Source organism: Cygnus olor, chromosome 6, assembly GCF_009769625.2.
Source record: "Cygnus olor isolate bCygOlo1 chromosome 6, bCygOlo1.pri.v2, whole genome shotgun sequence".
NCBI classification, from domain to species: domain Eukaryota; kingdom Metazoa; phylum Chordata; class Aves; order Anseriformes; family Anatidae; genus Cygnus; species Cygnus olor.
In genome coordinates, this window is record NC_049174.1 from 30,204,551 (window position 1) to 30,227,172 (window position 22,622).

The following is a 22,622-nucleotide window of genomic DNA, read 5'->3' on the forward strand; positions in this document are numbered from 1 at the left end:
CGTCCCTTGCAGGACGCAGGTGGTGTCTAGCACAACTTCGTCAAAACTTTGAAACATCAGTAAAGAAATATTACCTTACATAAGAAATCTGACGACGCACTAGGCACTGTAGAAAGAAATATAACCCAGGATCTACCCAAACATTACAGAAGAGTTGCTGTCCCAGAGCAACTGGCCAGGAAAACGCTACTTCTAAAGCGAAATGATCAGGTATTTGTCACACAGGGCGCTGTGACAGCCAGGGGCCAGCCGCACAAGTGACACACGCACGCAACGCAAGGGGCTGCCTGCTCTCCCTGCCTGCTGCTGGCTCCCACTAAGGCTCTCGTGCCGGTGTCTGTGCTGCCTGGAGGTGAACGGGACCGGGGAGCAGATCCAGCTGGAAAACACCCGCCGTCCAAGCAGAAGCGATGGGCCTGCAGGCGCTCGCTTCCTCCTCTTCGCCGCCCTCTCCACCAGGCCTCGCGGTCGGTCCCCTCCAGGAGCCAGTTCAAGCAGCGACCCTCCTCCGAGCCCACGGAGATCATCCCACGAGTGCCAGAGCCCACGGATGCGAGGGGCAGGGAGCAAAACCTGCCCCTCGAGGCCACGGTGAGCCGTCCTGCACCTCCAGACCTCGAGTTCCAGCGGCGAGGAGCGCCCAGGGAAGGTAAGAGGGGAAAATCCAGGCCCGCTCCTCTCAGCGCGCACACGCTCCAACGCCGACAACTCTTCAGGTTTTCAAGCCCACGCTAACAGCAGCGGGAGGTGTCCGAAGCTAACGACTTACTTACGCCCCGACTCCAAGCCAACGCGGGCTTTCAGGTTGATTCCTGAGGCTTTTCAGCGCGCTAAGGCAGCAAAACCTCATCTTTCAAACCCAAAGTGAACTTTTTGTCCGCTAAGTCAGCGGGCAGGAATAAACGGCTCGGGGAAAGGCCTGGTGGATACCACAGTGGGAAAACAACCGCGGTGTGAAAAAGCAGCAGCCAACATTTAGATCGGCTGTTACAACGCTGCTAAGCGATATAGTAATTATGATTATTTTAATTGCAGTTGGAAATTTCTCACAGAAAAATCTTCCTTCGCGTTCTTTGCATTTGGGGCGTTTTGTGTGAAAAAGTCCTAGGAAGGCCAGCCCGAAAGTTACCGTAGAACGGACAAAAAAAAGCGATTTGGGCTGAATATTGGGAGAGCATTCTCAAGAGCGCTCTGCAACAGCCTTCCTGCGAGGAAAGCACGCTGCCGGGCGCGTGTAAAACCCGGGCAGAGCCGTAGCACCCACACTGCAAGGCACGGACTTGTGTGAAGGCTACAGGGAGGCTACAGGGATGGTAACGCCGCTTCCCTTCAGTGGGGAAACTCACGTGTAGAGGTGGATGTTGGGGGTCTGATGGAGCTTCAGCTCCAGGCTCTGCAGCCGTGCTAAAGACCTGCCGGTAACGGAGGGGGCACGTTATTCCAAAAACGTCGGAATTTTGCAGACGGGGCACGGCTTTGGTAATTTTTCCTCTGCTTTTTGGCTCTTCCCATTCAACGGCGTTCCCACCGCTGAGCCCAGGAGACCCTTTAGCAACACGCCCGCGTAATTTACGGGGATGGGGTTACACCAAGGGGTCGGCGAGGAGCGAGAGCAGGAGCGCGGCCCCCACGGTACCTGGAACGTCTTTGGGATGCCCCCGACGTTGTAGTGCACCACCAGGCTGACTTTGTTGTCCTTCTCCACGATCTCGAAGCTGCCCTCCTTCCACTTGGTGATGCCCGTCTGCATGCTGCGCATCCGCACCGGCCCGTGCACCTTCAGCGGGGCCATGCCCGCGGCCCCGCCGCCTGCAGGGAGAGGGGGGCTCGTACCGGGGGAGGGGGGGGGTCCCGGTCCCAGGGGGGTCCCCGGGCTAGGCTGCAAGGCTGGGGGAGGGGGGAAATAATATAAATAATAAGTGGTAGGAAGTAATAAAAATAATAAAAAGTAATAAAAATAATAAAAAACAATCGAAATAATAAAAGATTCAAATAAAAAATAATTGGAAGCAATGGGAAGTAATGGAAAACAATGGAAAGTAATAATGGAAAATAAGAGAAAATAATAAAAAATAAGGGAAAACAAAAAATAAGAGAAAATAATGGAAAATAAGAGAAAATAATGGAAAATAAGAGAAAATAATGGAAAATAAGAGAAAATAATGGAAAACCGAAATAAAAACTAATGGAAAACAATCGAAAATAATAAAAATAATTAAAAAATAATAAGAAATTATCAAAAAAGAATTAAAAAGCGGTAAAAAAGCACGAGTAAATAAAGAAGCCCAACCGGCGGCGGTGTCGGGAGGGGGCAGCCGGCGGCGGGGCGGACACACGGAGCCCCGGAGGGCAGCGGGTCCCGGGTCCCGGCTCCCGCCCTGCCCGGCCCCGCCCGGTGCCCGGTGCCCGGTGCCCGCAGCGGGAGGGGAGGGGGGAGGGGGGGAGCGGGGGCGGGGCCGAGCCCCGGTACCTGCGGGTCCGCGGGGGGAGGGGGGGGCGGCGGATGGCGGGAACCGGCTGGCCGCGCGAGACGCCGCGCGACGCACGGCACGCAGGCGCGCGCGCCCCGCTGACGTCAGCAGCAGGAGCGGCAGGGGCGGCGGCGCCCTTCCCGGCGCGCCACGCGCCCCGCCCAGCGGGCCGGAGGGAGTGCGCGTGCGCGCAGGCGCCGAGGAGGCCCCGCCCCTCCTTCCTCGTAGCCCCGCCCCCTTCCCAGCACCCTTCGCGGCGGGCGGGCGCGGCGCTGCCCCCGTAATGGCGGCGGCGGCCTGCGACTGAGGCACGGCACCGCCCGGCACCGCCCGGCACCGCCCGGCCCGGCCCGGAACGGAACGGCCCCGCTCCACCATGCACAGCCTGGCCACCGCCGCGGTGAGCGGGGTGGGCGCCGCTGGGGCTGCTCGCGGCTCCTCCGCTGCGCTTCCCGCTAGCCCTCCGCGTGTCGTGCGAGCGGGGCTTTGAGGCGGTTTATAGCGAAATAGACTCTTAATTCTGAGGTAGAAATCGGCGCTGCCCGCGTGTTTACGCGGGTTACGCGTGAGGCACGCCGCCTGCGGTGAAGCGTCGCCCGCCGCAGCCTGCCGTGCGGGGGCTGTGTGGTGAGGGGAGCTGCCTGGGGGCTGGGGGAAGGGGCCCGGCCTCCGCGGGGGCACAGGCGGAAGCAGGAGCTGCTGCGGGGCCTGTCGCGACAAAGCTGTCGCGATAAGGCTGCGGCAAGGGCGTCGCGCTGCGCGTCGTGGCACCCGGGGCAGAGCTGGCGTTAGGCTTCGCGCCCGCAGGCAGCGCAGCGCGATGCAGGCAGGGCAAGAGGCTGAAAATGTAAACGTGTCTTTAAAGCATACAAAAATCTCTTTACGTAAGTATGTGTGTGTATTTGAACTTTACATGTAAGTATATATGTGTATTTAAACGAGATATAAATGGATCTCTAAAGCAGTCATAACCATCAGCGTGCTATTGAGAGTCCAAACCAAAGCAGTTAATCCATTGCTGTTTAAGTCTGGGGCTCCTGTTGGGTTTTGAGCTGGTGATCCTCCAAACCTGCTTAAAAGGGACCCAGCCGGTGAGTGTTCTGCTTGCCTTGGTCAGCTCTTCCAGCAGCTGCCTCGGGGTTCCCCAGAATTTTAGGCTGGGGAGTTGGGAAACGCTGACAAAACAAGGAAAAATACGGTTTTCAATTTAACCTACAGTGAGAGGAGCAAGTGCAGAGCCTGTGAACAGCAGCTGGTTCTCGCTAAGACAGATATCGGGCATAAAAAAAACTTAATTGTGTGGAAAATCTGCTTAGTGTTCTCTGGGGATCATGGCCACATGATTGTGTTTCTAAAGGGTTGCTGTATTTAAGCTTGCAGGAACTGAAACTTCATAGCGAGCCTAGAAAAATAGATGGGAGCTTTAGATAACGCGATTGTAACATCATTGCCCTGCTGCTTGTCCCTCCACCATCCCGAATAGAAACAAACGGGCTCTGTTCGTTCGTCGTGTCTGTCCTAGCTGTGGGACAGGAGTTGCTGCTGGAATTGCCCTGCCAGCTGTCAGAGCACAGTAAGCTTGTGAGGGTTGCTATTGTGAGGCCATGGGTAAATAAAATGGAGTAGATGAGAGGAGAAAAAGGGGATAGGAGGAAAGCTGAACAGGTATGAGGTATTTCAGCCCTGAAATTAAGGGACTGATAACAGCGCATAAGCTTGTGTACAGACTGAGTTACAGAGAGAGAGAGAAATTAGAGCTTCAGCCCAAGATAAATCCCACAGAGGAGGAAGAATCTGTAGGATATGACTGTGGCTATAGTATGTGGATGTGCTGAGCGGGGAAACCTTCACAGAAACAGAAAGCTCTGGAGGTGTCTCCCTCCAGCAGCTCAGAGCCCGGCTCTGACAGACACTTTCACTTTTGGTTCCGCTTGCTTTCATTTCCCAAATTCTTTGGCTTTCTTGTAGCGGCGTTGCTGTCAGCGTGGTACAAGCAGTGCTCGCGCCTGTTGCCGTTAGCACGTGGAGAGTTTTTGTCTGGGTTTAAAACCATACATGAATGCAGCCTGTCTCTGTGGCCAGCCGGGGCTGCTGAGCTGGTTGCGTGCGGGCTGGCAGAGCGGTGCAGGGAGCGCTGCAGCAGAAGGCTTGAGCAGCTTCTCAGCTGCTATTTGGAAGTGTTCACAGGGAGTTCTAAAGCTTGGGTTCGCCTCAGAGTTTTTGGTCTGAATCACCGAACTGTCTCTAGGAAGCCCACCAAGCGTTCGTTGAGCCCCTTGAGTGCTTGTTGGGCCAGCAGAGGCACGAGGCAGACTCACTGAGAGGCTCGCTCCTTGCCCTTCCCACAGAAACTGCTACAGTTCCACAGTCCTTGTTTCCCTTCCTTTCCTTCCCAGCCCTCCCCAAGTCTTTTGGCCTGAGACCTTGTTGGCCTTGATGCTGTTCTTTCCCTGATGTCCCAGGAAAGGCAAAAGAAACTGTGCATTTCTCCCGAGTAGGGGAAGATGTGCCTCGACCACCAATACGGGTCTACCCTGTTCTGGGTTTATTTTGAGTAGGAATCTTTGCGCAAAACCAGCCTTGAAAAATTCCCTTTTAGCTCCATGCATCTAACCGAGAGACCTGGGCTGAATTTGAGAAGTCTGCAGCAGCCGGTGTTGCTACCTGGGGCTCTTGCCTGCCCTGCAGCACCATGCTGATGCTGGAGCAGCGAGAATTTTCCTCGTATTTGCGTGAATATTTTTCAAATGTACATTGCGTCAATCCCATGGGCAGGCTCCAATGTCCTGGATGTTTTTGGAGAGAAAAAAGTAGCACCTGCATTACTTTATGTGAAGCTGTGGAAGCTTGCATCTGAGGCATGACATGACATTCACGCACAATAAATGCAGCTGGAGCACGTGATAGGTGGCTGAAGTATGCGTGACCTCCCCGGAGCTCTGCTGGCACGGCCGGGCAGCGGTGGCTCTCGGTGCTGAATGAAGTTACGGGGTAATAGCTGACGAGCAGATTAAGCGAGGCTGTCTTAAGGAGTCCGGCCAGAAAGTAAAACATTGCCTTTAGGATAGGTGAAGTAATGAGAATAATCTAAGGAAGGCATCTGTATCCACAGCGGCTTCCTGCAGCTTTGGTCCCTGCCTGCCCCGATCGGGAGATCCTCGAGCCCTATTTTGCTTTATCTGTGAGGTTGTGGGACGGTTTTGGGCGAGATTTGGCTGAAATAACCCTGACTGAAGTGTTTTTGTCTCCTTCCCAGCCCGTGCCAACAGCGCTGGCTCAGGTAGACCGCGAGAAGATCTACCAGTGGATCAATGAGCTGTCCAGCCCCGAGACGAGGGAGAATGCGCTGCTGGAGCTGAGCAAGAAGCGCGAGTCTGTGCCCGACCTGGCCCCCATGCTGTGGCACTCGTTCGGCACGATTGCAGCGCTCCTTCAGGTGGGTAGGGCTGGCAGCGTGCCCGATCTGCGTGGGGCAGATCTGGGGACATAGCGATGGAGACCCTCATTGCCATTTCTGGGTGTGTGGCGGCTTCTGGATCGGGGGGTGAAGGGAGCCACGTGAGGGGGTGTGGGAAGCCCATTTCAGGTGTTGTCCATTGATCATCACTCACAAGGTGGTAGGTGGACAGACTGCAGGCTTTCTGATGAGAGAGCTTACATAGTTGGAAGGGGAACAGGTGAGTCTGCATGAGCTTGCTGTAGATCATGTTCTGCTTGTTTTCGTATGGTCTCATAGCAGAAGCCCAACATTTTTATTCCTAAAGATCTCTGGTAGTGATTTTTTTTTTTCTTTGGTTGGTTGGTTTGGGGTTTTTCTTTGCATGAGCTTGAGCATTGCCTGGTCAAAAGGTTGCCCTTAAAGAGAGCCCACAGGAAAGGCAGCGTGGGAGTGCTGCTCCCTACTCCAGAGAGCCTTGGGAAGGAAAGTACCCGCATTTCTTGATAAACTGAGTGGCTCAGCTGAGCTCTGGGCAAGCTACAGCTGATGACTGGCCACCTGTGTGGTGAATCTAGTCATCCCCTTCAAAGAAGGAAGGAAAATCATGCAGGACAGGCAGTGCCAAACTGTTTTCAGAATGGCTGTGAAACAGCTGAAGAAAATTATAAGGGAGCTGTAGTTGGAAGCAGGCAGATTTCTGAACTGGATTTCTCCCCCTTAGCTGCTTCCCCTGCATTCGGTTAGAAGAGCACCAGCAGCTACGGCATGAGTAGAGCAGGTGTGCTCTGCCTCTGGGCACAGGAACAACATTCCTGTTTGCTCTGGGAGTTCAAAACAAAGCAGTCCCCACATCTGCAAAGAGCCAGGGAATTAAATGAACCCTTTTTTTTTTTTTAACTGAAATTAAGGTTTGACTACGTCCCTGTGACTCCTTGTCAGATTGGCTCTGACGTGGCCCTGCCCTTTTCTTTGTCGCACGGGGGCTGCCACGTAACTTCAGGGTGATGCCTGGTGAGAGCAGGCTAACACCTCTTGACAGCATCGCTCCTTGCTGGGCAAATGCTTTTGTGCATCTTGACGGTTTTCTCCCTTAACTTTTCTTCACCTGTTAATTCTTAGGAAATTGTAAATATCTATCCATCCATCAACCCTCCGACTTTGACAGCCCATCAGTCCAACAGAGTCTGCAATGCTTTAGCTCTGCTACAGTGTGTCGCATCTCACCCTGAAACGAGGTGAGTGTCTCCGAGTATGTGAGTTTGCTGGGATGTTGATGCTGACAGCTCGGCCGGTCTGTTTCACTCCGGAAGCACATAAGCTCCTTTCTGTTCTTTTACCGAGAGACAGACCTGGAAGACAAGCAGCTGCTGGCTGCTTTCACTTGTTTGCACGGATTACCGGGATGACAGCTTTACGGTGGTCCTGAATGCATTGCATTCCGTGAATCGTCCTGAGATCCTGCAAATTCCCAAAATATTGGGTTGTGACAGCCCCTGGGAGTTCAGCCAGAGACAAGGCTGCCTTTGTGCTGAGCGTTGTATGCAGGATCCCTGTTTTAATGAGCTTATGGTTGTTTAGACCAGCTGTCCAGAGAGTGGAATGAGCAGGGCTGCCTTTCCCAGACACTGTGTGTGGCAAGGGAGCAGTATCGGAGCCACGCCTGCGGTCCCCAGCCAGTGCCTGACTTCAGGGTTTCTCAGTCTCTGTCCAGCACATGTCAGCAAGGGAAAAGATGATGTTGGTTCAGCCAAAATCAGTAGCTAGTACTCAGAAGAAAACTATCCTGAGAGCCATGATCTCATGCTTCTGTTCCTGCTGAGAAGAAAGCAGTAGGTAGCTGAATTTGTTTTCCAGCTGCTGCAAAGTAGCGTTAAACAACAACCCTTCATGAGATAATAGCCAAAGAAAGAGGGTAGTTTTACACCACATGCTTTTACAATTAAAGCTTGAAAACTGAAGACAGATGAAGAATGTCGGGTGATTGTGCAAGAGAGCTCCCCTCCGGGCTAGCAGAGCGATCTCCAGGTTTCTCCCTGCAGCCTGTGTTCTTCGAAGTTGTCAGAAGGCAGTACGTGGGCTCTTGGGGAAAAGTGGCCCAGCACAGGATTTACTTCACACCTTCCCATCAGGGAATGAACTGTTGCCCACTTTTGAGGAGGAGCAGCAGCAATGATGTCTGTCAGGAACAATCTGAGGTTGTGCGTGGTAATACTGGATTTGTGCTTACTTTGTTTTCCTTGTCTCTCGCGGGTGTTCTCCCGTTCCTACAGGTCAGCTTTTTTGGCAGCTCACATCCCTCTCTTCCTGTACCCCTTCTTGCACACAGTTAGCAAGACGCGTCCATTTGAGTACCTGCGGCTCACGAGCCTCGGAGTGATCGGTAAGCAGCAAGATTGATGCTTCAGTTTATTTGCCCTGTCATCCCCAAGTGCTGTTTTTCTTCTTTTCTGCCCAAAACATTTCTCAGTGTATAAAGTAAAAGGGTCTTGAAGTGCATTTCTTCTTCCCAGAGGCTGATGACAAGGGGCTGTCAGCCACTTGGGTTTATATTACCACTGGGGGGAGAGCAAAGAACGTATCCCCTTTCTGAAAAAACAAACGGCCCCCAAACCCAGCTTCATTACATTTGTTACCAAAACGAGCTCTTCTCCAGCCGTGTGCTGCAGCATATTTAGGGTGGCAGTTGCTCTGTCAGCCCTTCAGCCCCAGTGATTCCTGGGCAGGACACAGTACAGGCCGTCTTTGAAAGGCAAGTTTTGTTTTTAATGTATCACTTACTGATTTTGGTTTTTGTTTTTCCTTCAAGGGGCCTTGGTGAAAACCGATGAGCAAGAAGTGATAAATTTCTTATTGACGACAGAAATTATCCCCCTGTGCTTACGCATTATGGAGTCTGGCAGTGAACTCTCTAAGACGGTATCTACATTTTTTCTTAATTACGACTTTTTGTTGATTATATCCAAATGACCAGGCAGGCAGTAACCTGCAGAGTTGGTTTGTTTCCTGTTGTAAATGCTGGGGCAGCTCCGGGTGGAGTTTTACCTCCACCCATCCTCAAAAACAAAAACACCACCAAACTGAGCTGAGAGATGCTGAGTCTGGTAGTTTCTGTAGCCCAGCAGAGTAACTTCCAGGGCTGAGCTGGATTAATTCTCTTTGGCCTGAGAGAAGAGATGCTGTAACTATACAGTGCAGAGGTTGTGCAGCCCTTGGTGGTGGTGGTTTTGGGGGTGTTCACTGCACCAGGCCTACTGTGTGGCCATAATCTTGAGGCTGTCCCGTGCAGCCTGGCAGTAATTGCTACCTCATTCAGCCTGCATCCAGTCATTTTGTGTGCACTGCTTTGTATCCTTTTCTTTAGCCAGAGATGCCAACCATTGTGTAGTGTCCTGCATTTTCTTTTGGCTTTAAACTTTAAATCAAGTACAGCATTTGCTGAAAGGCCTTTCAGCTCTGCTGAAAGAAAAAGAACTGCCATGAAAAGAGCACAGCACAAAGGCTCTTCTTTTTGGGGGTAGATAAGTTGTTTATATTCTCTCTTTTCTGATTTCTCCCTGCTCGAGGTTGCTACGTTTATTCTTCAGAAAATCCTCCTGGATGACACAGGACTGGCATACATCTGTCAGACTTACGAGCGGTTTTCCCATGTTGCCATGATACTGGTAAGATTATTTGTTTCTTCTGCTCGTAAAAGTTAAATGTTTTCTCTAGCAGCCAGCTTCTTCAGCAGCTATTTTACTGCTCTTTGGCTGTCCCCTGTGTAGGAGAGGTTTGGGTACCCGTATTTTGTTCATCCCAGGAGTAATAGCCCAGCTTGGACGCTTCTTTTAGCTCGCTAAGGGGAATACGTCTGCCCTGGAATAGCCATTACTCTGCTTTTATGTATTTGTGTTTGCTTTTTAAAGAGCCAGTCTCAGGAGAAGAAAACGCAGCACTAAGTTAAGCATTTTGCAGCCCTGGTTCTGTGCCTAAATGTTGATGCTTTCATTGGGAATATTTATGCGTCTGGTTTCCCAAATGTAAAGAAAACGTTTTCCGAACTCTCACGTGAACAGCAAAATATGAATGCTTGTGAGCTAATGTCCAAAATAACCAATGTGATAGGATTTTCGTGGTCAACAAAGGGATCAGCTTTGGATGAAGTACATCTGGCTCGGGCCAAGTAAAGGAAGCAGTTAGAAACAGAAACCCTGGGGAAGGGGAGGGAAGGAGACCAAGGAAGAATCTGTGGCTGAGAAGGGTATGGACATGGAAAAACGCGGGTGGGTTAAGCTGTGACACTGTGGAAGAAGTTCTAGTTGTGGTGTATTCCCACCACTGGGTGAAGCACTGACGCGATTAATATTCCACAGCACTAAGGGAAAGATGAAAATGTTCATAGACGTTTCTGTATTTCAAAAATTAGGATAATGTACTCCTGTCTCATGAGAGTGATGGTTTGCTTCCTAGTCCGCTGATGAGCGCGTGAGATGTTCTGCAAGTATTAGAGGCTTTTAAAAGAGCAAGTTAGCAATTTCTGTCCAGGAGCTGTCTGAGGAGCTCTCTGACCTGTTGTTCCTTATTTTGAAGAAATCTTGGTATCCAGGGGATAGCTAAGAACAGGAAGCTTGCAAAAGGGCAGATGAGGTGGTCTCACTAATTGCTGACTGACTAAATATCCAAATACAGGTGAATTTAGCTAATGGGGAAAATGGTCGGTGCTAGCCAATATAGTTTCACGGAGGAAAAAAATCTTGCTGAGCAGATCATACTCGGTGCCCAAACGTGACTCGGGGCAGGTGCCTGAAGGCATCCATACAGTTTCCTAAGCTGGGTGCTTTCAGGCTGCAGCCATGTGCAAGGTCCTACGTGTTGTGAGGAGCGAAGGCCAGGATAGGGATTGCTGCCCTGATCCTGTTTCCCAGTAACAGCTTCCTGAGAGCTGAAATAGAAAGAGAAAATACAGCTCGGCTGCACGGTAAGACAGGAATGTGGATCTTACTGCACGGTGTGGGTGAGCCCAGTCCTTCCCAGGGTATTGGCAATATTTTAAAAGGGTGTCGAAATGCGGACAGTGCAATGAGAGTGGGGAGTGTTGCAGAGGCTGGGAGCACACCGTGGAATCACATCGTGATTCAGTTGGAGCTTATCAAAATGTGTGGGACGTGCTGCTGTGCCTCCTTTAGGGGGAAACCCCAGGTTTTCTTTAGTCTAGCAGAGTTGGACCAGTAAGCAGTCCTGGGGAGGTAAAACCAAATAGAGATGAAGCAATCTTTTCCCCAGGCTGCTGGGACAACCCTTTCCAAGCCATCTCTCTCTCTCTGCTTGACCGTATGTTAGCAAGCAAGGTGCCGGGCTCCGTGCAGGGCTATCGAGCTGAAAGGTGACGGGCTGTGTTGGGTGGGAAGCCAGAGTGGTGTAATGGTCTTTGCCAGGCTTTGCTGGTTGTGAAGCTGTCCTTACAGACACTTTAACTGGTGACACTGGCCTCTGTCAAACAGGGTAAGATGGTCCTGCAGCTTTCCAAGGAGCCATCAGCACGGCTGCTGAAACATGTCGTCCGCTGTTACCTTCGCCTTTCTGATAACCCCAGGTAAACATTTAAGGAGTTTGGGCAGGGGCTTCTCTCACCCGCTTGGAAATGCAGCTCCTCTTGCCGGTGCCCACCTGGAGTCGAGGTTATTCATCTGTCTTTACATCAGCCTTAGCTCAGTGTGAAAAATGCTTTTTTTTATTGCTAGCCCCAGAAGCTTTTATGATAGATGGTAGAAACTGACTCTTTGGAGTTTGGTCAGACTCAAGCTGTGCAGGTTACAGCTGCCTGAGCTCAAACGTTGCTTGGACTGGGTGTGAGGGAAGGACTGAGTCGGAAGCTATGCTGTGCTCTCACTCTTCTGCATCGTGTGGGCTGTTAGCAGTAAAAGTCAATCGATGAAATTCAGCGTGAAATCAGTTTGTACTTCCTCAGCTGACCAGCTGCCCAAAGCTGCTGCGTATGTGTTTGTTGTGTCTGCCTCTTCTGGCACGGCGCTGCCCTTGACCGGAGGGTGTCGGGACACAGGGCTTCGCTCAGTGGGATCTCACGTGAGGGATGGGAGCCGCGCTGGTCAGCAGGGCGCCACGTGCTGCTGCTCAGTGGTTTCCTTGGCTGGCCCTGCCAGGGAGACCCCCCAGGCAAACGAGCGTTGTGTCCCCGGTGGGGTTTGCTCCCCTCTTGCCCCTGTGAGTTTATTTGTTGGGCCCCGTTTCTTGTCTCTTGATGTAGGGCACGTGAAGCTCTCAGGCAGTGCCTTCCTGACCAACTGAAGGACACCACCTTCGCCCAGGTCCTGAAGGATGACACCACCACCAAGCGCTGGCTGGCTCAGCTCGTCAAGAACCTGCAGGAGGGTCAAGTCACTGACCCGCGGGGCATCCCCCTTCCTCCGCAATGACTGCTGGGGGAGGTGAGGGTCCGGGGAAGAAACAGCTCAGGTTTACAAAGAACCAGGAACAGATGACCTCTCCTGCAACAAACCGGGCACGCCGGCCGGCTTTCAGTGTGCCAGCTTGTCGGACCATTCCATCTGGCCAAAGGGCTGCTCTGTAGCAATGCAGCATGCCTCTGGAGATCGCAACACCAGCAGATGCTGATACTACAGCTTAAAAAAAAAAATCAATAAAAAAACCCCTATCTGTAAAGATCCCCATCTCTCCAGGAGGCCTGGCTGGCATCTGTCCCTGCATCGACAGGCAGGGGTAGTGCGGGTGCCCGCTCTTGCGGCTCGCTCAGTCTCCACGCAAGCGCTGTGTGACGCAGGGTGTGGTGTGCCGTGTCCCTCCAGGTCCTTGTCGCTTCTTGTTTACACGTCTCTTTGGATGAGTGAGCTGGGTAAAAGCCGATCCTGTTGTTCTATCCCCTGTTAAGAGTGCTGCTCAGCTGCAGGTAGCCCGGGGACAGCTTCCCTGCGAGCGCATCCTCACGTCTGGCTGGCACAGCGAGCTTCTCTTCCTTTCCTTTGGCACGAAGGCCGTGGCTGGAGCTCGGCCACGGCGGTGCTCGTCCCGAGAGGAGGGTAGATCGCTTGCGATGAACCCGTGCGTCGTCAGCTTGGGTCCCGGGGCTCTGGGGGGGGGGAGAAGGCAGCGGGCCTGTGGTTCTTGCGCTGTAAATAGCGCGCTTCCTCAGCACCCGCAGCTCTTGGCGCAGCGCTAACCAGCGGCCAGGGGGCTGATGTGTGCCGGCCGCGGCTCCGGCAGAGCTCCTGCCCGGCGGGGCTGCTGCCTCGTCAGAGCTCAGCCTTGGGGAACCTGCCTCGGCGCGGTCAGCGGGGCAGCTGGGAGCTCCATCCTGCGGGCTCCAGGTACACCGGCTCCCCGCAGGCAGCTCTGTCCTGACCCCTTCCCCGTGCCTCCCAGCTCATCTCTGCCGGCCCGGCGCAGCCGTTTCCAGTTTTCAAACCTCCTGCCTTGGCGTCTGCTTCGGCCCCACCGCAAGTAAACGGCGCCGGCAGCCCCTTACCTGCCTTCCCTGCACAGAGGGCTCGGTGTGGCCGCGGCGGGGCGGGCTCCCGGGCTGTGCTGCAGCAGCCGGCTCTGCTGGCGCTCAGCTGCACACAGGCCTGGGCAGCTTCTCGTCCCCCCTTCCAGCAGCCCATTTTGCTGATCATCTGCAGCGTTGTGCCAACCGCGTCTTAAATCCCATCTGCTTTCCCCTCCCTCCTCCCATCGCAGCCTTGCGTAAGGAGGGCAGAGCACAGCCTCCTCCCTGCCCCGGGGTCCCGTTTTATAACCGTTGCCTCCTCCTTTCCTCTCCCCGGACCCTGGCCTTGACGGGGTGTGAAAATGCTTCTGTTTTTTGTAAGTTCGGATTAATAAATCGTAAAACCCCAGCCAGCACGGCTTGTTCCCGGTCTGGTCTCTCGGCGAGGGCAGCGGCGGAGGGCTCGGTGCGGGTGGGAGGAAGGAGAGCTGTGGGTGCCAGCTCCTCCGTGCCCAGCTGTGGGTGCTGGCTGGGTCACAGCGCCATCCGGAGGGGCGAGGACTCTCCATCGCTACGAGGGGGTGCCAAAACGGGGGGTGTGGGGCAGGGGCCGCTGCTCGGTCCCGCTTTGCAGGGTGTTTGCAGCTGCTTGCTGGCGCCCCGGCCTGCAGCAGGAGCCTGCCGGAGCCTCTGCTGCCCTTCTTGGCTGTCAGGCGCTGGCAGGGGAGGGATGCCCGGGGCTGGCCCAGGACCTGGGGAGCTCTGGGCTCCGTGGGCGGCCAGCCCCGGGGGGGGGTCAGGTCAGCGCTGCGGTTTCGGGCCGCACGGCCAAGCGGCGGCGTTGCCCGGCCGTGCCACCCGGCTCCCCTCTCCCCGTGCAGCCGGGAATTGCCGGGGAATCTCCGCTTCCCCGCTCCGCTGCTGCAAAACCCCGGCCCCAAAACCAGCGCGGCGGGGCTGGCCGTGCCCTGCCCGGGGCTGTGCCTCCGCTTTGGGACCGATCGGGGTGGGGGGGGGGGTCCCGCACTTTATCCAGCCCCCCCCCCAAATCTCCCAGGGCTCCGCCACCCCCCGGCAGCGGCGGAACCGGTGACCTTAATCCGCGCCGACCTTGCGGGGCCCGGGGACGTGCGGGACCGGGAGGGGAGAACCGGAGGTGGTGGGGGGGGGGGGCCGGGGGGCCGGGCTCACCGCCCCGCCGCTGCCAAGGGGCGGGCAGCCCGGGCTGCCCCGGCCCCGTGCGGCCGCAGTCGGCGGAGCACCGGAGGCGCGGCGCGGCACCGGAGAGCTGGTACGGGGCCGGGGGGCCGGGGGGGGCCAGGGGCGGCCGAGCCGAGCCGAGCCGAGCCGAGCCTCCCCAGCGGGGGCTGCAGGGTGGGGGGAGAAGTGCCGGCGTGCCCCTCTGCTTTGGTTCAAGGGGCCCCCCCAACACCGGCAGCGTGTGCGTGCAAACCGGGCCAGCAGCAGGGTGGGGGCGCCCGGGGGGGGTCACCCCTCCCTGCATGGGCACCGCACACCCGGAGGCATTTAAATCTCCCGGGTGACACCGGGGGGGTCACGCCTGCTGTGCCCCCCAGCCCCGCTTGGGGACTGTCACCTCTGGGTGAGGAGCTGCGGGCGGGCCGCAGCACGGCCGCCTGCGGCCCCACAGTTCAGGCTGGAAAGGGGAGAAGGGGCTGCGGCCCCCCCTGGCAGGAGGCAGCGGCCCTTCGGGAAGCCCTCGGGTTGGGTTTCCAGCAGGAGGGCTCTGGCTCCAGCCCCTGGCTCCCGTCCCGCTCTCCTCGACAGAGGAGCAAGGGTCAGAGCTCTCCAGGGCCAGGGGTCTGCATGGGCTCGGGGCTCGAGTGCTGGGGACACCTGCCCCTGTGCCCGAGGGGCTCCCCGCGGTGGAAGGGGTCTTCTCTGCTGCTCTGTGTGCACGGGGAAGCCACCACTCCCCTGCTTGGGGCAGGGCGGGTGCCTCTGGGCTGTGTCTGCATGGAGAAGGGGCACGGAGAAGTGCACGCTGCCGCTTTGCACGCACGTGTGACAGGGTGCGGAGGACAGCCCTGCTGGTGGCAGCAAGCCGGCAGGGACTGGCCGGTCCCAGTCCCAGGCCAACGTGTCTCCCTGCTCCTCCAGCCTTGACACCTCTCCTTCCACCCCGGCTTTCCCCAAACCCTCCCAGCCCCGTCCCCTCTGCTGCCGCTGCTCGGGGGGGGGGCGCAGGGCAGCCTGGGTGCCTGCGAGGGTCTGGCAGCCAGGCTTGGCAGCTGCCTGCACGCTGACGGCACCGGCTATTCCCAGCCCCGCAGCGCCGGTGCCGTGCTGAGTCAGGGGCCTGGGGCACGGCCGGCACCCCTGCACCCCTGCACGAAGCCCCTCACCCCGAGGGGGACCCCGAACCGCGATGGTGCTCCTCCCCGCATCCAAACCACAGCCTGCCAGCTGCGGTATGCAGTCCTCGAGGGCTGCTCGAGCATCCGGGCGACTGGCACATCCAAGCGATTTATCATCAGTCTAATTAAAGTCTTGACAGCCTAATCAAGGACTTATTGTAAGTCCCGTTGCATTTATAGTCCCACTTGTCCCCGCTCGCTCCCAGCAGCGCTGCCGTTCTGCCGCTGCGCTCCCAGCCCCGGGGTGCTGGGAGAAGGGTCCGGGAGCCCCTGCCTGCAGGTGCGTGGTGCTGGCACTGAGGTTTGTCACCGTTACCCGAAAATTTGCTGCCGTGGGGCTGCTGCCAGGTGGTGGGGGCTCTCCCCGGCAGTTTTGCTGGCTCCCAGGGTTAGTCCCTCTGCTCCCCTCCTGGCTCCGGGGGCCGCTCTTGCAAGTTTTTCCATTTTCCCCCAACACCTTTCAAGCGCTGGCTTCCCGGTAATGCAATCAATATTTCATGAGCACACCGAGACGAACTTGACACTTAACGAAAGCGGTGACCTGGGAGGAGGCAGGCGCAGGTGCACTCGCCTACACCGCACACGGGCGTTGGGGGCAGACCCCCGGCAGCGCCTGGCCCCGCTCCCCTGCCACCCCTTCTCTTCCTCCCCAGCAGCGCCGGCACGGAGGAGGCAGAGCCATGGCATCGCTGCCGTGCAACGCCCGTGAGTGCTCTCCAGCAGAGGGGATGCGTGGGGCAGGGCGCTGGGTGATCCTGATTTACACCGGGGCAAATCTGTGGGTTTGGGCTCATCTGGTGGCATGTGGGAGCTTCCCCACCGTGGCCATCGGGGTGGGGGCTGGCAGCAGCAAAAAGGGGGGTGAAGGCTCCCGAGGGTCGATGGGGAATCCCTGTTTGTCCCTCTTGTGGCACAGGGAGTTTGTTTGGGGTCCTTCCTCCTCCATTCCAAACCGAGGGATTGTGCGGGGTCCCAGAGGCTGGAGGGAGCACTGCCCCCGTGACGCAGCCCCCTCTGCCCCCCAGGCATCCAGCTCACGGACACGCTGGAGCAGATGCAGCAAGGGGCGTTGATGCGCAAAGTCAAGTCCAAGAGCTGGAAGAAGCAGCGCTACTTCAAGCTGCAGGACGACTGCATGACCATCTGGTACCAGTCCAAGAGGACGGGCAAAACCGAGTCTGCTTGTGAGTACCAGCCGGGGTGTGTCCGGGGGGGCCATCAGTAGGGTTCAGAGTGAACACGGTTGTGAAGGTGTGAAGGGTCTTGGAGCTGAGTTTGCGAAGGGTGCTGAGAATCAGAGGCTGTGTGCATGCCTAGGGGCTCCTCACCCACGCCGCTGTGGATGAGCAGCTCAACGTGTGAGTGAGGAGACGGGTGGGTCAGCAGAAGGAGGGATGGTTGCAAGGGCAGACGTCTGCGGGCAGTGCCCCCTGCCCTGCGGTCCTCGTCCCCACAGACAGAGCTCCTCTCCCTCTGCCCCAGTCTCCATCAGCGACGTGGAGACGGTGCGGGAAGGGCACCAGTCGGAGGTGCTGCAGAGCCTGGCCGAGGAGTTCCCCCCCGAGCGCTGCTTCACCATCGTCTTCTACGGCCGCCGGGGCAACCTGGACCTCATCGCTGGCTCGGCAGAGGAGGCGCAGTGCTGGGTGCAGGGCCTGCGCCAGCTCATCGAGGTGGCCACCAGCATGGACCAGAGGGAGAGGATGGACCAATATCCTTCCCGCGGGCCCTGCACTGCACTCCCTCCGTCCCCAGCCTTGCCCCAGCACGTGCTTAGTTTTTAGGGGTCTCACCGGCAGCATCAGGCTGGGGAGAGCCCGCAGCAAAAGGAGAAGGTTTGGTGCTCCCCAGCTCCGTCTCCCTTAGCCACGGTCCTTTCCCTTAACATCTGCCCCGGTTTCTCGCACGTGGATTCGTGACCGGTTCCAGAAGGCTGACAAGAACAAGGACGGGCGCATGAACTTCAAGGAGGTGCAGCGTCTCCTCAAGATGATGAACGTGGACATGAACGAGGACCATGCCCTGCGGCTCTTCCAGGTACACACCACACCTGCGGGGCTGGGCGGGCTGGAGCAGGCTGCACAACCTCTCTGCAGAAGGAGGTCTTCCTTCCTTCCTTCCTTCCTTGATCCATCCCAAATCCCTCTCTCCCTCCGTTGGGTTGCGTGGGTCGATGTCACCACTGCTGGTGGTGTGGAGTCCCCGTGCCCTCTGCTGGCACTGGGTGAACCTCCCTGGGGGAGCTGGGGGAGCTGGGCACCCCATGCCCCTGGGCAGGGTGCTGAGCGAGCCCCCCTGCAGGCTGCCGACAAGTCGGAGTCGGGGACGCTGGAAGGGGAAGAGTTCGTGCTCTTCTACAAAGCCCTCACGGAGCGCGAGGAGGTGCTGAGCCTCTTCCAGGCCTTCTCTGAGGACGGGAAGAAGCTGACGCTGCTGGAGCTGGTGGATTTCCTGCGGCAGGAGCAGCTGGAGGACGAGGGCACGGAGGAGCTCGCCATGGAGCTCATCGACAAGTACGAGCCATCGGAGACGGGTGAGAGCCCGGAGCTGCGCCCTGCGCTGGGGAAGGGGAGGACTGAGACACCCCCTGCCCCTCCTGCTGTGGGTGGGTGCAGGCAAAGGGCTCGCTGCCTCCCTCCTGTGATCTGGGTGCAGTTCCCCCTTTTTGGGTCCACTTTCCCTTCCGGGGGAGGTTGGCCAGCCGTGGGGTGCAAGGTCCGGCTTTGGGGCCCACTGCCTGCCTCCCCAAGGCTGCTGCCTCAGGCACCCCCATCGCTCCTCGTGCCCCAGCCTGCTGCAGGATGCCAGGGGCCACCAGCAGCCCCACTCGCCCCAACCCTGTTCCCCTGGGTCTCCAATCTCCTCTTCTCCCGTCTGCCTGCAGCCAGGGCTCGCCACGCGCTGAGTGCCGACGGGTTCCTCATGTACCTCTGCTCCCCGGAGGGCTCCATCTTCAACCCCCGGCACCAGGTGCTGTGGCAGGACATGACCCAGCCGCTCTGCCACTACTTCATCTCCTCCTCTCACAACACCTACCTGATAGAGGACCAGATCCGGGGCCAGAGCAGCATCGAGGGCTACATCAGGTAATGGGCTGCTCCCACCCCCCCATCCCCGGGACCCCCAGCGCCGTGCCCCAGGCAGCTCCATGGGGGCGAATCCAGCAAGAGGAGAAGCAACTTTGGCTGAGAGCTGACCCTGGGCCTGGGGCAGACGGGGATATTGCCCTGGGGGCTGGTTGCCAGCCTCCCTTCGTGATACAGCACCCGTGGCCATGCCCAGGAAGAGGTTCCCTTTTGGAGATGCTCAGCCCAACTCTTCCTGCTCTCCATCCATCCATCCATCCATCCATCCATCCATCCATCCATCCATCCATCCCTCGATGGCTGTCCCCACCCTGACAGCTGTCCCCTGGTCCTGCGGGGGGGACACCACCACCAGAGGGAGGGCAGGGGGTTGGTGCCCTGCCCGGGCACGGGGTACCGGGGTGACCGCCCACCCGCAGGGCTCTGAAACGGGGCTGCCGCTGCCTGGAGGTGGACTGCTGGGACGGGCCGAACGGGGAGCCCATGGTGTACCACGGCCACACCTTCACCTCCAAGATCCCCTTCAGGGAGGTGGTGAGCACCCTGGGGAAGTACGCCTTCCAGGTAGGGCGCTGGGAGTCCCGCCTGGCCTCGGCGGGGCTGGGGGGCGTGCTGAGGGGCGGCGACGGGGCTCCGGGGGGGGCAGCAGTGCTGGGGCACGGTGGGGACGGTGGCTGTGGCCATTCCGGGGGGCATCGGGGCATGATATGGGGAGGTGAAGGGCTCAGGGGGATCCGAGGGCTCCTTCCCGGTACCGACAGCACCTGGGCAAAGCCCTTTTGAGAGCTTGTGGCTCTCCCCAGCCTCACCGAGGCTGGTCCCTGGCCACGCAGCCGAGCCGTGCTGCCCTTAGAGCCCCCCCGGAGGTGGCTGCTTTCTCCCTGTCCCCCCACACCGCTGCTGCTCACCCCGGCGCTGTGGGACAGGAGCGTTGGCACCTTGCTCCCCAGGCCTCCGACTACCCGGTGATCCTGTCCCTGGAGAACCACTGCAGCATGGAGCAGCAAGAGGTGCTGGCCCAGCAGCTCAGGGACATCCTGGGGGAGCAGCTCCTCACCGCCACCGTCGACGGGCGCGTCCCCACCCAGCTCCCGTCCCCGGAGGTAGGGGCAGAGGAAACCTGCCCAGGAACTGCTGTCCTGCCTGGGAGCAGGACGGGGAGGTGGCTCTGCTGTCCCCCCCCCCCACCAGTCCTCCTCCTCCTCCTCCCTGCCCCATCCCCTCCTGGATGCTGAAGGGAGCTGGTGGCGCCGGTCCCTGACACCGCGGGGTCCCAGGGGACGGCGCTGAGTCCCACGGAGCCCAGCACCCCAGGGTCCCCACCCCTCCGCCCCTGCCCCTGCAGGAGCTGAAGCACAAGATCCTGCTGAAGGGGAAGAAGATCGGGCGGCTGGAGGACGTGCTGGACGGGCCGGGGGACGAGGCACCCGACGTGTCCGACGATGACAACGGGGCAGAGGCAGAGGAAGAGAAGAGGAGGATGAAGGTGGGTGGCCCGGGCTGGGGACCGGCTGGTGCTGCTGAGCCCCCGGACACCGCTGTGGGACGCCACCAGGAAGGGGGGGGCAGACATTTCCGGGCCGTGTCAGCCCCCTTTTGGCACCCCGTGGTGGCACCGTGATGGGGGCCCCCTGCCTGCTCCGTTCCTGCGGGGCTGGGGGACCTGACGGCGCTCTGCTTGGCAGAAGGACAAGGAGAGCCTGGCCCAGGCGTTGTCCGACTGCGTCGTCTACTGCAAGAGCGTGTCCTTCCGGGGCTTCCAGGAGGCACGCAGCCATTCCCGGCCCTCCGAGATCTCCTCCCTCGCCGAGGCCAAGGCCAGGAAGCTCATCCGGGATGCGGGTGAGGTGGGGGGTCCAGGGTGGGGGGTGGCGTCTGGGTGTAGGGTGAGAGCCTTCAGGCACCGGGCTTCCTCCCTGTCTGGGAGAAAGACGGCCTGGCAGGGCTGTGACAGAGGTGCTCGGCTCTGGTGGGTGAGCGGGGTTTGTGGGGTTAGGCAGCAAGGTGGGACGGCTGGGTGCCTTGGGGGGAGAGGGAGAATGGGTGGGTGGCTCAGCACGTGCTCTGGGTGGCTGTGCAGGCCAAGCGATGGCCTCACGGGCGGCCCTCCCCCTCCATCCCTAGGGAACGACTTTGTCCGGCACAACGCCTGGCAGCTGACTCGCATCTACCCCAGCGGGATGCGGACCGACTCCTCCAACTACAGCCCGCAGGAGATGTGGAACGCGGGGTGCCAGATCGGTACGGCCTGGGGGTGTCGGGGCTGCGGGCTGGGGAGCTGCCCCGTGCCACCCTGACCCATTTCCCTGCCACCTTCCCCCAGTGGCCCTGAACTTCCAGACGGCTGGCACGGAGATGGACCTGTGTGACGGGCTCTTCAGCCAGAACGGCCGCTGTGGCTACGTGCTCAAACCGCCCTTCATGAGGGACGAGGGGACCCTCTTCAACCCCGGTGAGCCCAGCACCCGGGAGGGCCCCGGCCCCGTCACCCTGACGATCCAGGTATGGGCTGAGGAGGGACCCCGGGGAGCTGTGCGGGGCCCCGTTGCTCCCAGTTGGGTTTCCACACCACCCTGGGGGTCCCTGCCCTTCCGTGCAGGTGATCAGCGGGCAGCAGCTGCCCAAAGTGGCCAACAGCAAGGACGGAGCCATCATCGACCCGCTGGTGCGCGTGGAGATCCACGGGGTGCCCGCGGACCAGGCGCACCAGGAGACCAAGTACATCGAGAACAACGGTGAGCCCCCCCCGCTGCACGGGGACCCGGCGCTGCCCTGTCCCTGCCCTCCATCACCCCCCAGCACCCCCTCTCCCTCCCCAGGGTTTAACCCCCGCTGGGACGAGACCCTCCAGTTCCAGCTCCACGTGCCCGAGCTGGCCCTCGTCCGCTTCGTGGTGGAGGATTACGACAAGACGTCCAGGAATGACTTCGTGGGGCAGTTCACCCTAGCCTTTGCCAACATCAAACCCGGTGAGCGATCGCTGCCCGGTGGTATAGGGTGCCGGGGCGGGGGGGGGCTTCTTGGCTGGGCGCTAGGGAGCGGGGTGGTCAGCCACGGCCTCGCTGTCCCCCCTGCAGGCTACCGCCACATCCACCTCCTCTCCAAGGACGGCACCGGCATCCCGCCCTCCTCGCTCTTCGTCCACATCCGCATCACCGAGCCGCCCGGCCCCGAGCAGGACTGACCCGCGGGGCCAGTGGGACCCGGATGGAAGCCATAGGGCCGGCCCGGTTCTGGCCCCACGCGGCTGGGGCCACGGGGCTGAGCACACCACCCCCTAGTCGATCCGTTTGTGTCGTCCCTGTGTCGTCGTCGCTGCTGTGCCCGTGTTTGGGGGCTGGGGAAAGGCACTGATGTCTCCATCAGTTTGGGATGTCTCCCGCCCTCCCTTCCCAGGCACTTGTGCGGGGTCAGTGCTGGTGCGTGGCTCCCCCTGCGTACAGCTGGCCCCAGCGGGGCTCAGCCACGGGGAGGAGGAGAGCTGGTGCACGGCGCCCAGGCTCTGCCGGGGGGCTGGTCCCCCCACCCAGGGGAAGCCAAGCAAACCCCGGGGCTGGGCAGAGCTGGGAGAGGAGCCGGTGCTCGCTGCCCCCCACCCTGCAGCGCGCTCAGAGCCCCTGGCCCCCACAGCCCCAGGGGTGCTCCTGGCCAGCACCACGTTATTAACCCTGGCCGTGTCCTTTCGATGTAAGCAACCTAATAAATTGTTCAGTGGCAGGCAGACACAGGTCTGGGTGCAGTGGTGTTGGGGACGGGGATTGGGGCCAGTGCAGCAGGGCAACCCTGAGAGGAGCAGCAAAAGGCTGA

General features: G+C 58.8%; 3 protein-coding genes across 8 annotated transcripts in view; 2 read left to right on the forward strand and 1 right to left on the reverse strand.

Annotated features, from left to right (window-relative positions):
• Positions 1-2,849, reverse strand: part of USP37 (ubiquitin specific peptidase 37) — a 35,313-nt gene extending 32,464 nt beyond the window's left edge. For both annotated transcript variants that reach the window (XM_040561087.1, XM_040561086.1), the window contains exons 1-2: positions 2,471-2,849; positions 1,637-1,809 (exon numbers count right to left, since the gene is read on the reverse strand). In XM_040561087.1, coding sequence (XP_040417021.1) covers positions 1,637-1,809; positions 2,471-2,849 — 552 coding nt within the window. The remainder of the gene's footprint in view (positions 1-1,636; positions 1,810-2,470) is intronic.
• Positions 2,717-12,565, forward strand: CNOT9 (CCR4-NOT transcription complex subunit 9). 2 transcript variants are annotated; one of them, XM_040561088.1, is made up of 8 exons: positions 2,717-2,871; positions 5,728-5,907; positions 7,030-7,145; positions 8,181-8,290; positions 8,717-8,826; positions 9,474-9,572; positions 11,391-11,482; positions 12,149-12,565. In XM_040561088.1, the coding sequence occupies exons 1-8, from the start codon at positions 2,848-2,850 to the stop codon at positions 12,321-12,323; spliced, it is 906 nt and encodes a 301-aa protein (XP_040417022.1). In that variant the 5' UTR covers positions 2,717-2,847; the 3' UTR covers positions 12,324-12,565. The 2 variants fall into 2 exon arrangements, with proteins under 2 accessions (XP_040417022.1, XP_040417023.1); XM_040561089.1 differs by having other exon boundaries at positions 12,155-12,565.
• A 2,004-nt stretch (positions 12,566-14,569) lies between these two features.
• PLCD4 (phospholipase C delta 4) lies at positions 14,570-22,538 on the forward strand. 4 transcript variants are annotated; one of them, XM_040560714.1, is made up of 15 exons: positions 14,570-14,642; positions 16,383-16,434; positions 16,755-16,913; positions 17,212-17,440; positions 17,637-17,766; positions 18,031-18,262; positions 18,614-18,815; positions 19,235-19,379; positions 19,766-19,918; positions 20,161-20,301; positions 20,501-20,657; positions 20,940-21,056; positions 21,139-21,317; positions 21,415-21,784; positions 21,893-22,538. In XM_040560714.1, exons 2-15 carry the CDS (start codon positions 16,410-16,412, stop codon positions 21,997-21,999), a joined length of 2,346 nt encoding a protein of 781 aa, XP_040416648.1. In that variant the 5' UTR covers positions 14,570-14,642; positions 16,383-16,409; the 3' UTR covers positions 22,000-22,538. The 4 variants fall into 4 exon arrangements, with proteins under 4 accessions (XP_040416648.1, XP_040416647.1, XP_040416650.1 ...); XM_040560713.1 differs by having other exon boundaries at positions 14,579-14,642; positions 16,386-16,434; XM_040560716.1 differs by lacking the exon at positions 14,570-14,642 and having other exon boundaries at positions 16,262-16,434; positions 20,504-20,657; positions 21,415-21,550; positions 21,635-21,784.
• The last annotated feature ends 84 nt before the right edge of the window (positions 22,539-22,622 follow it).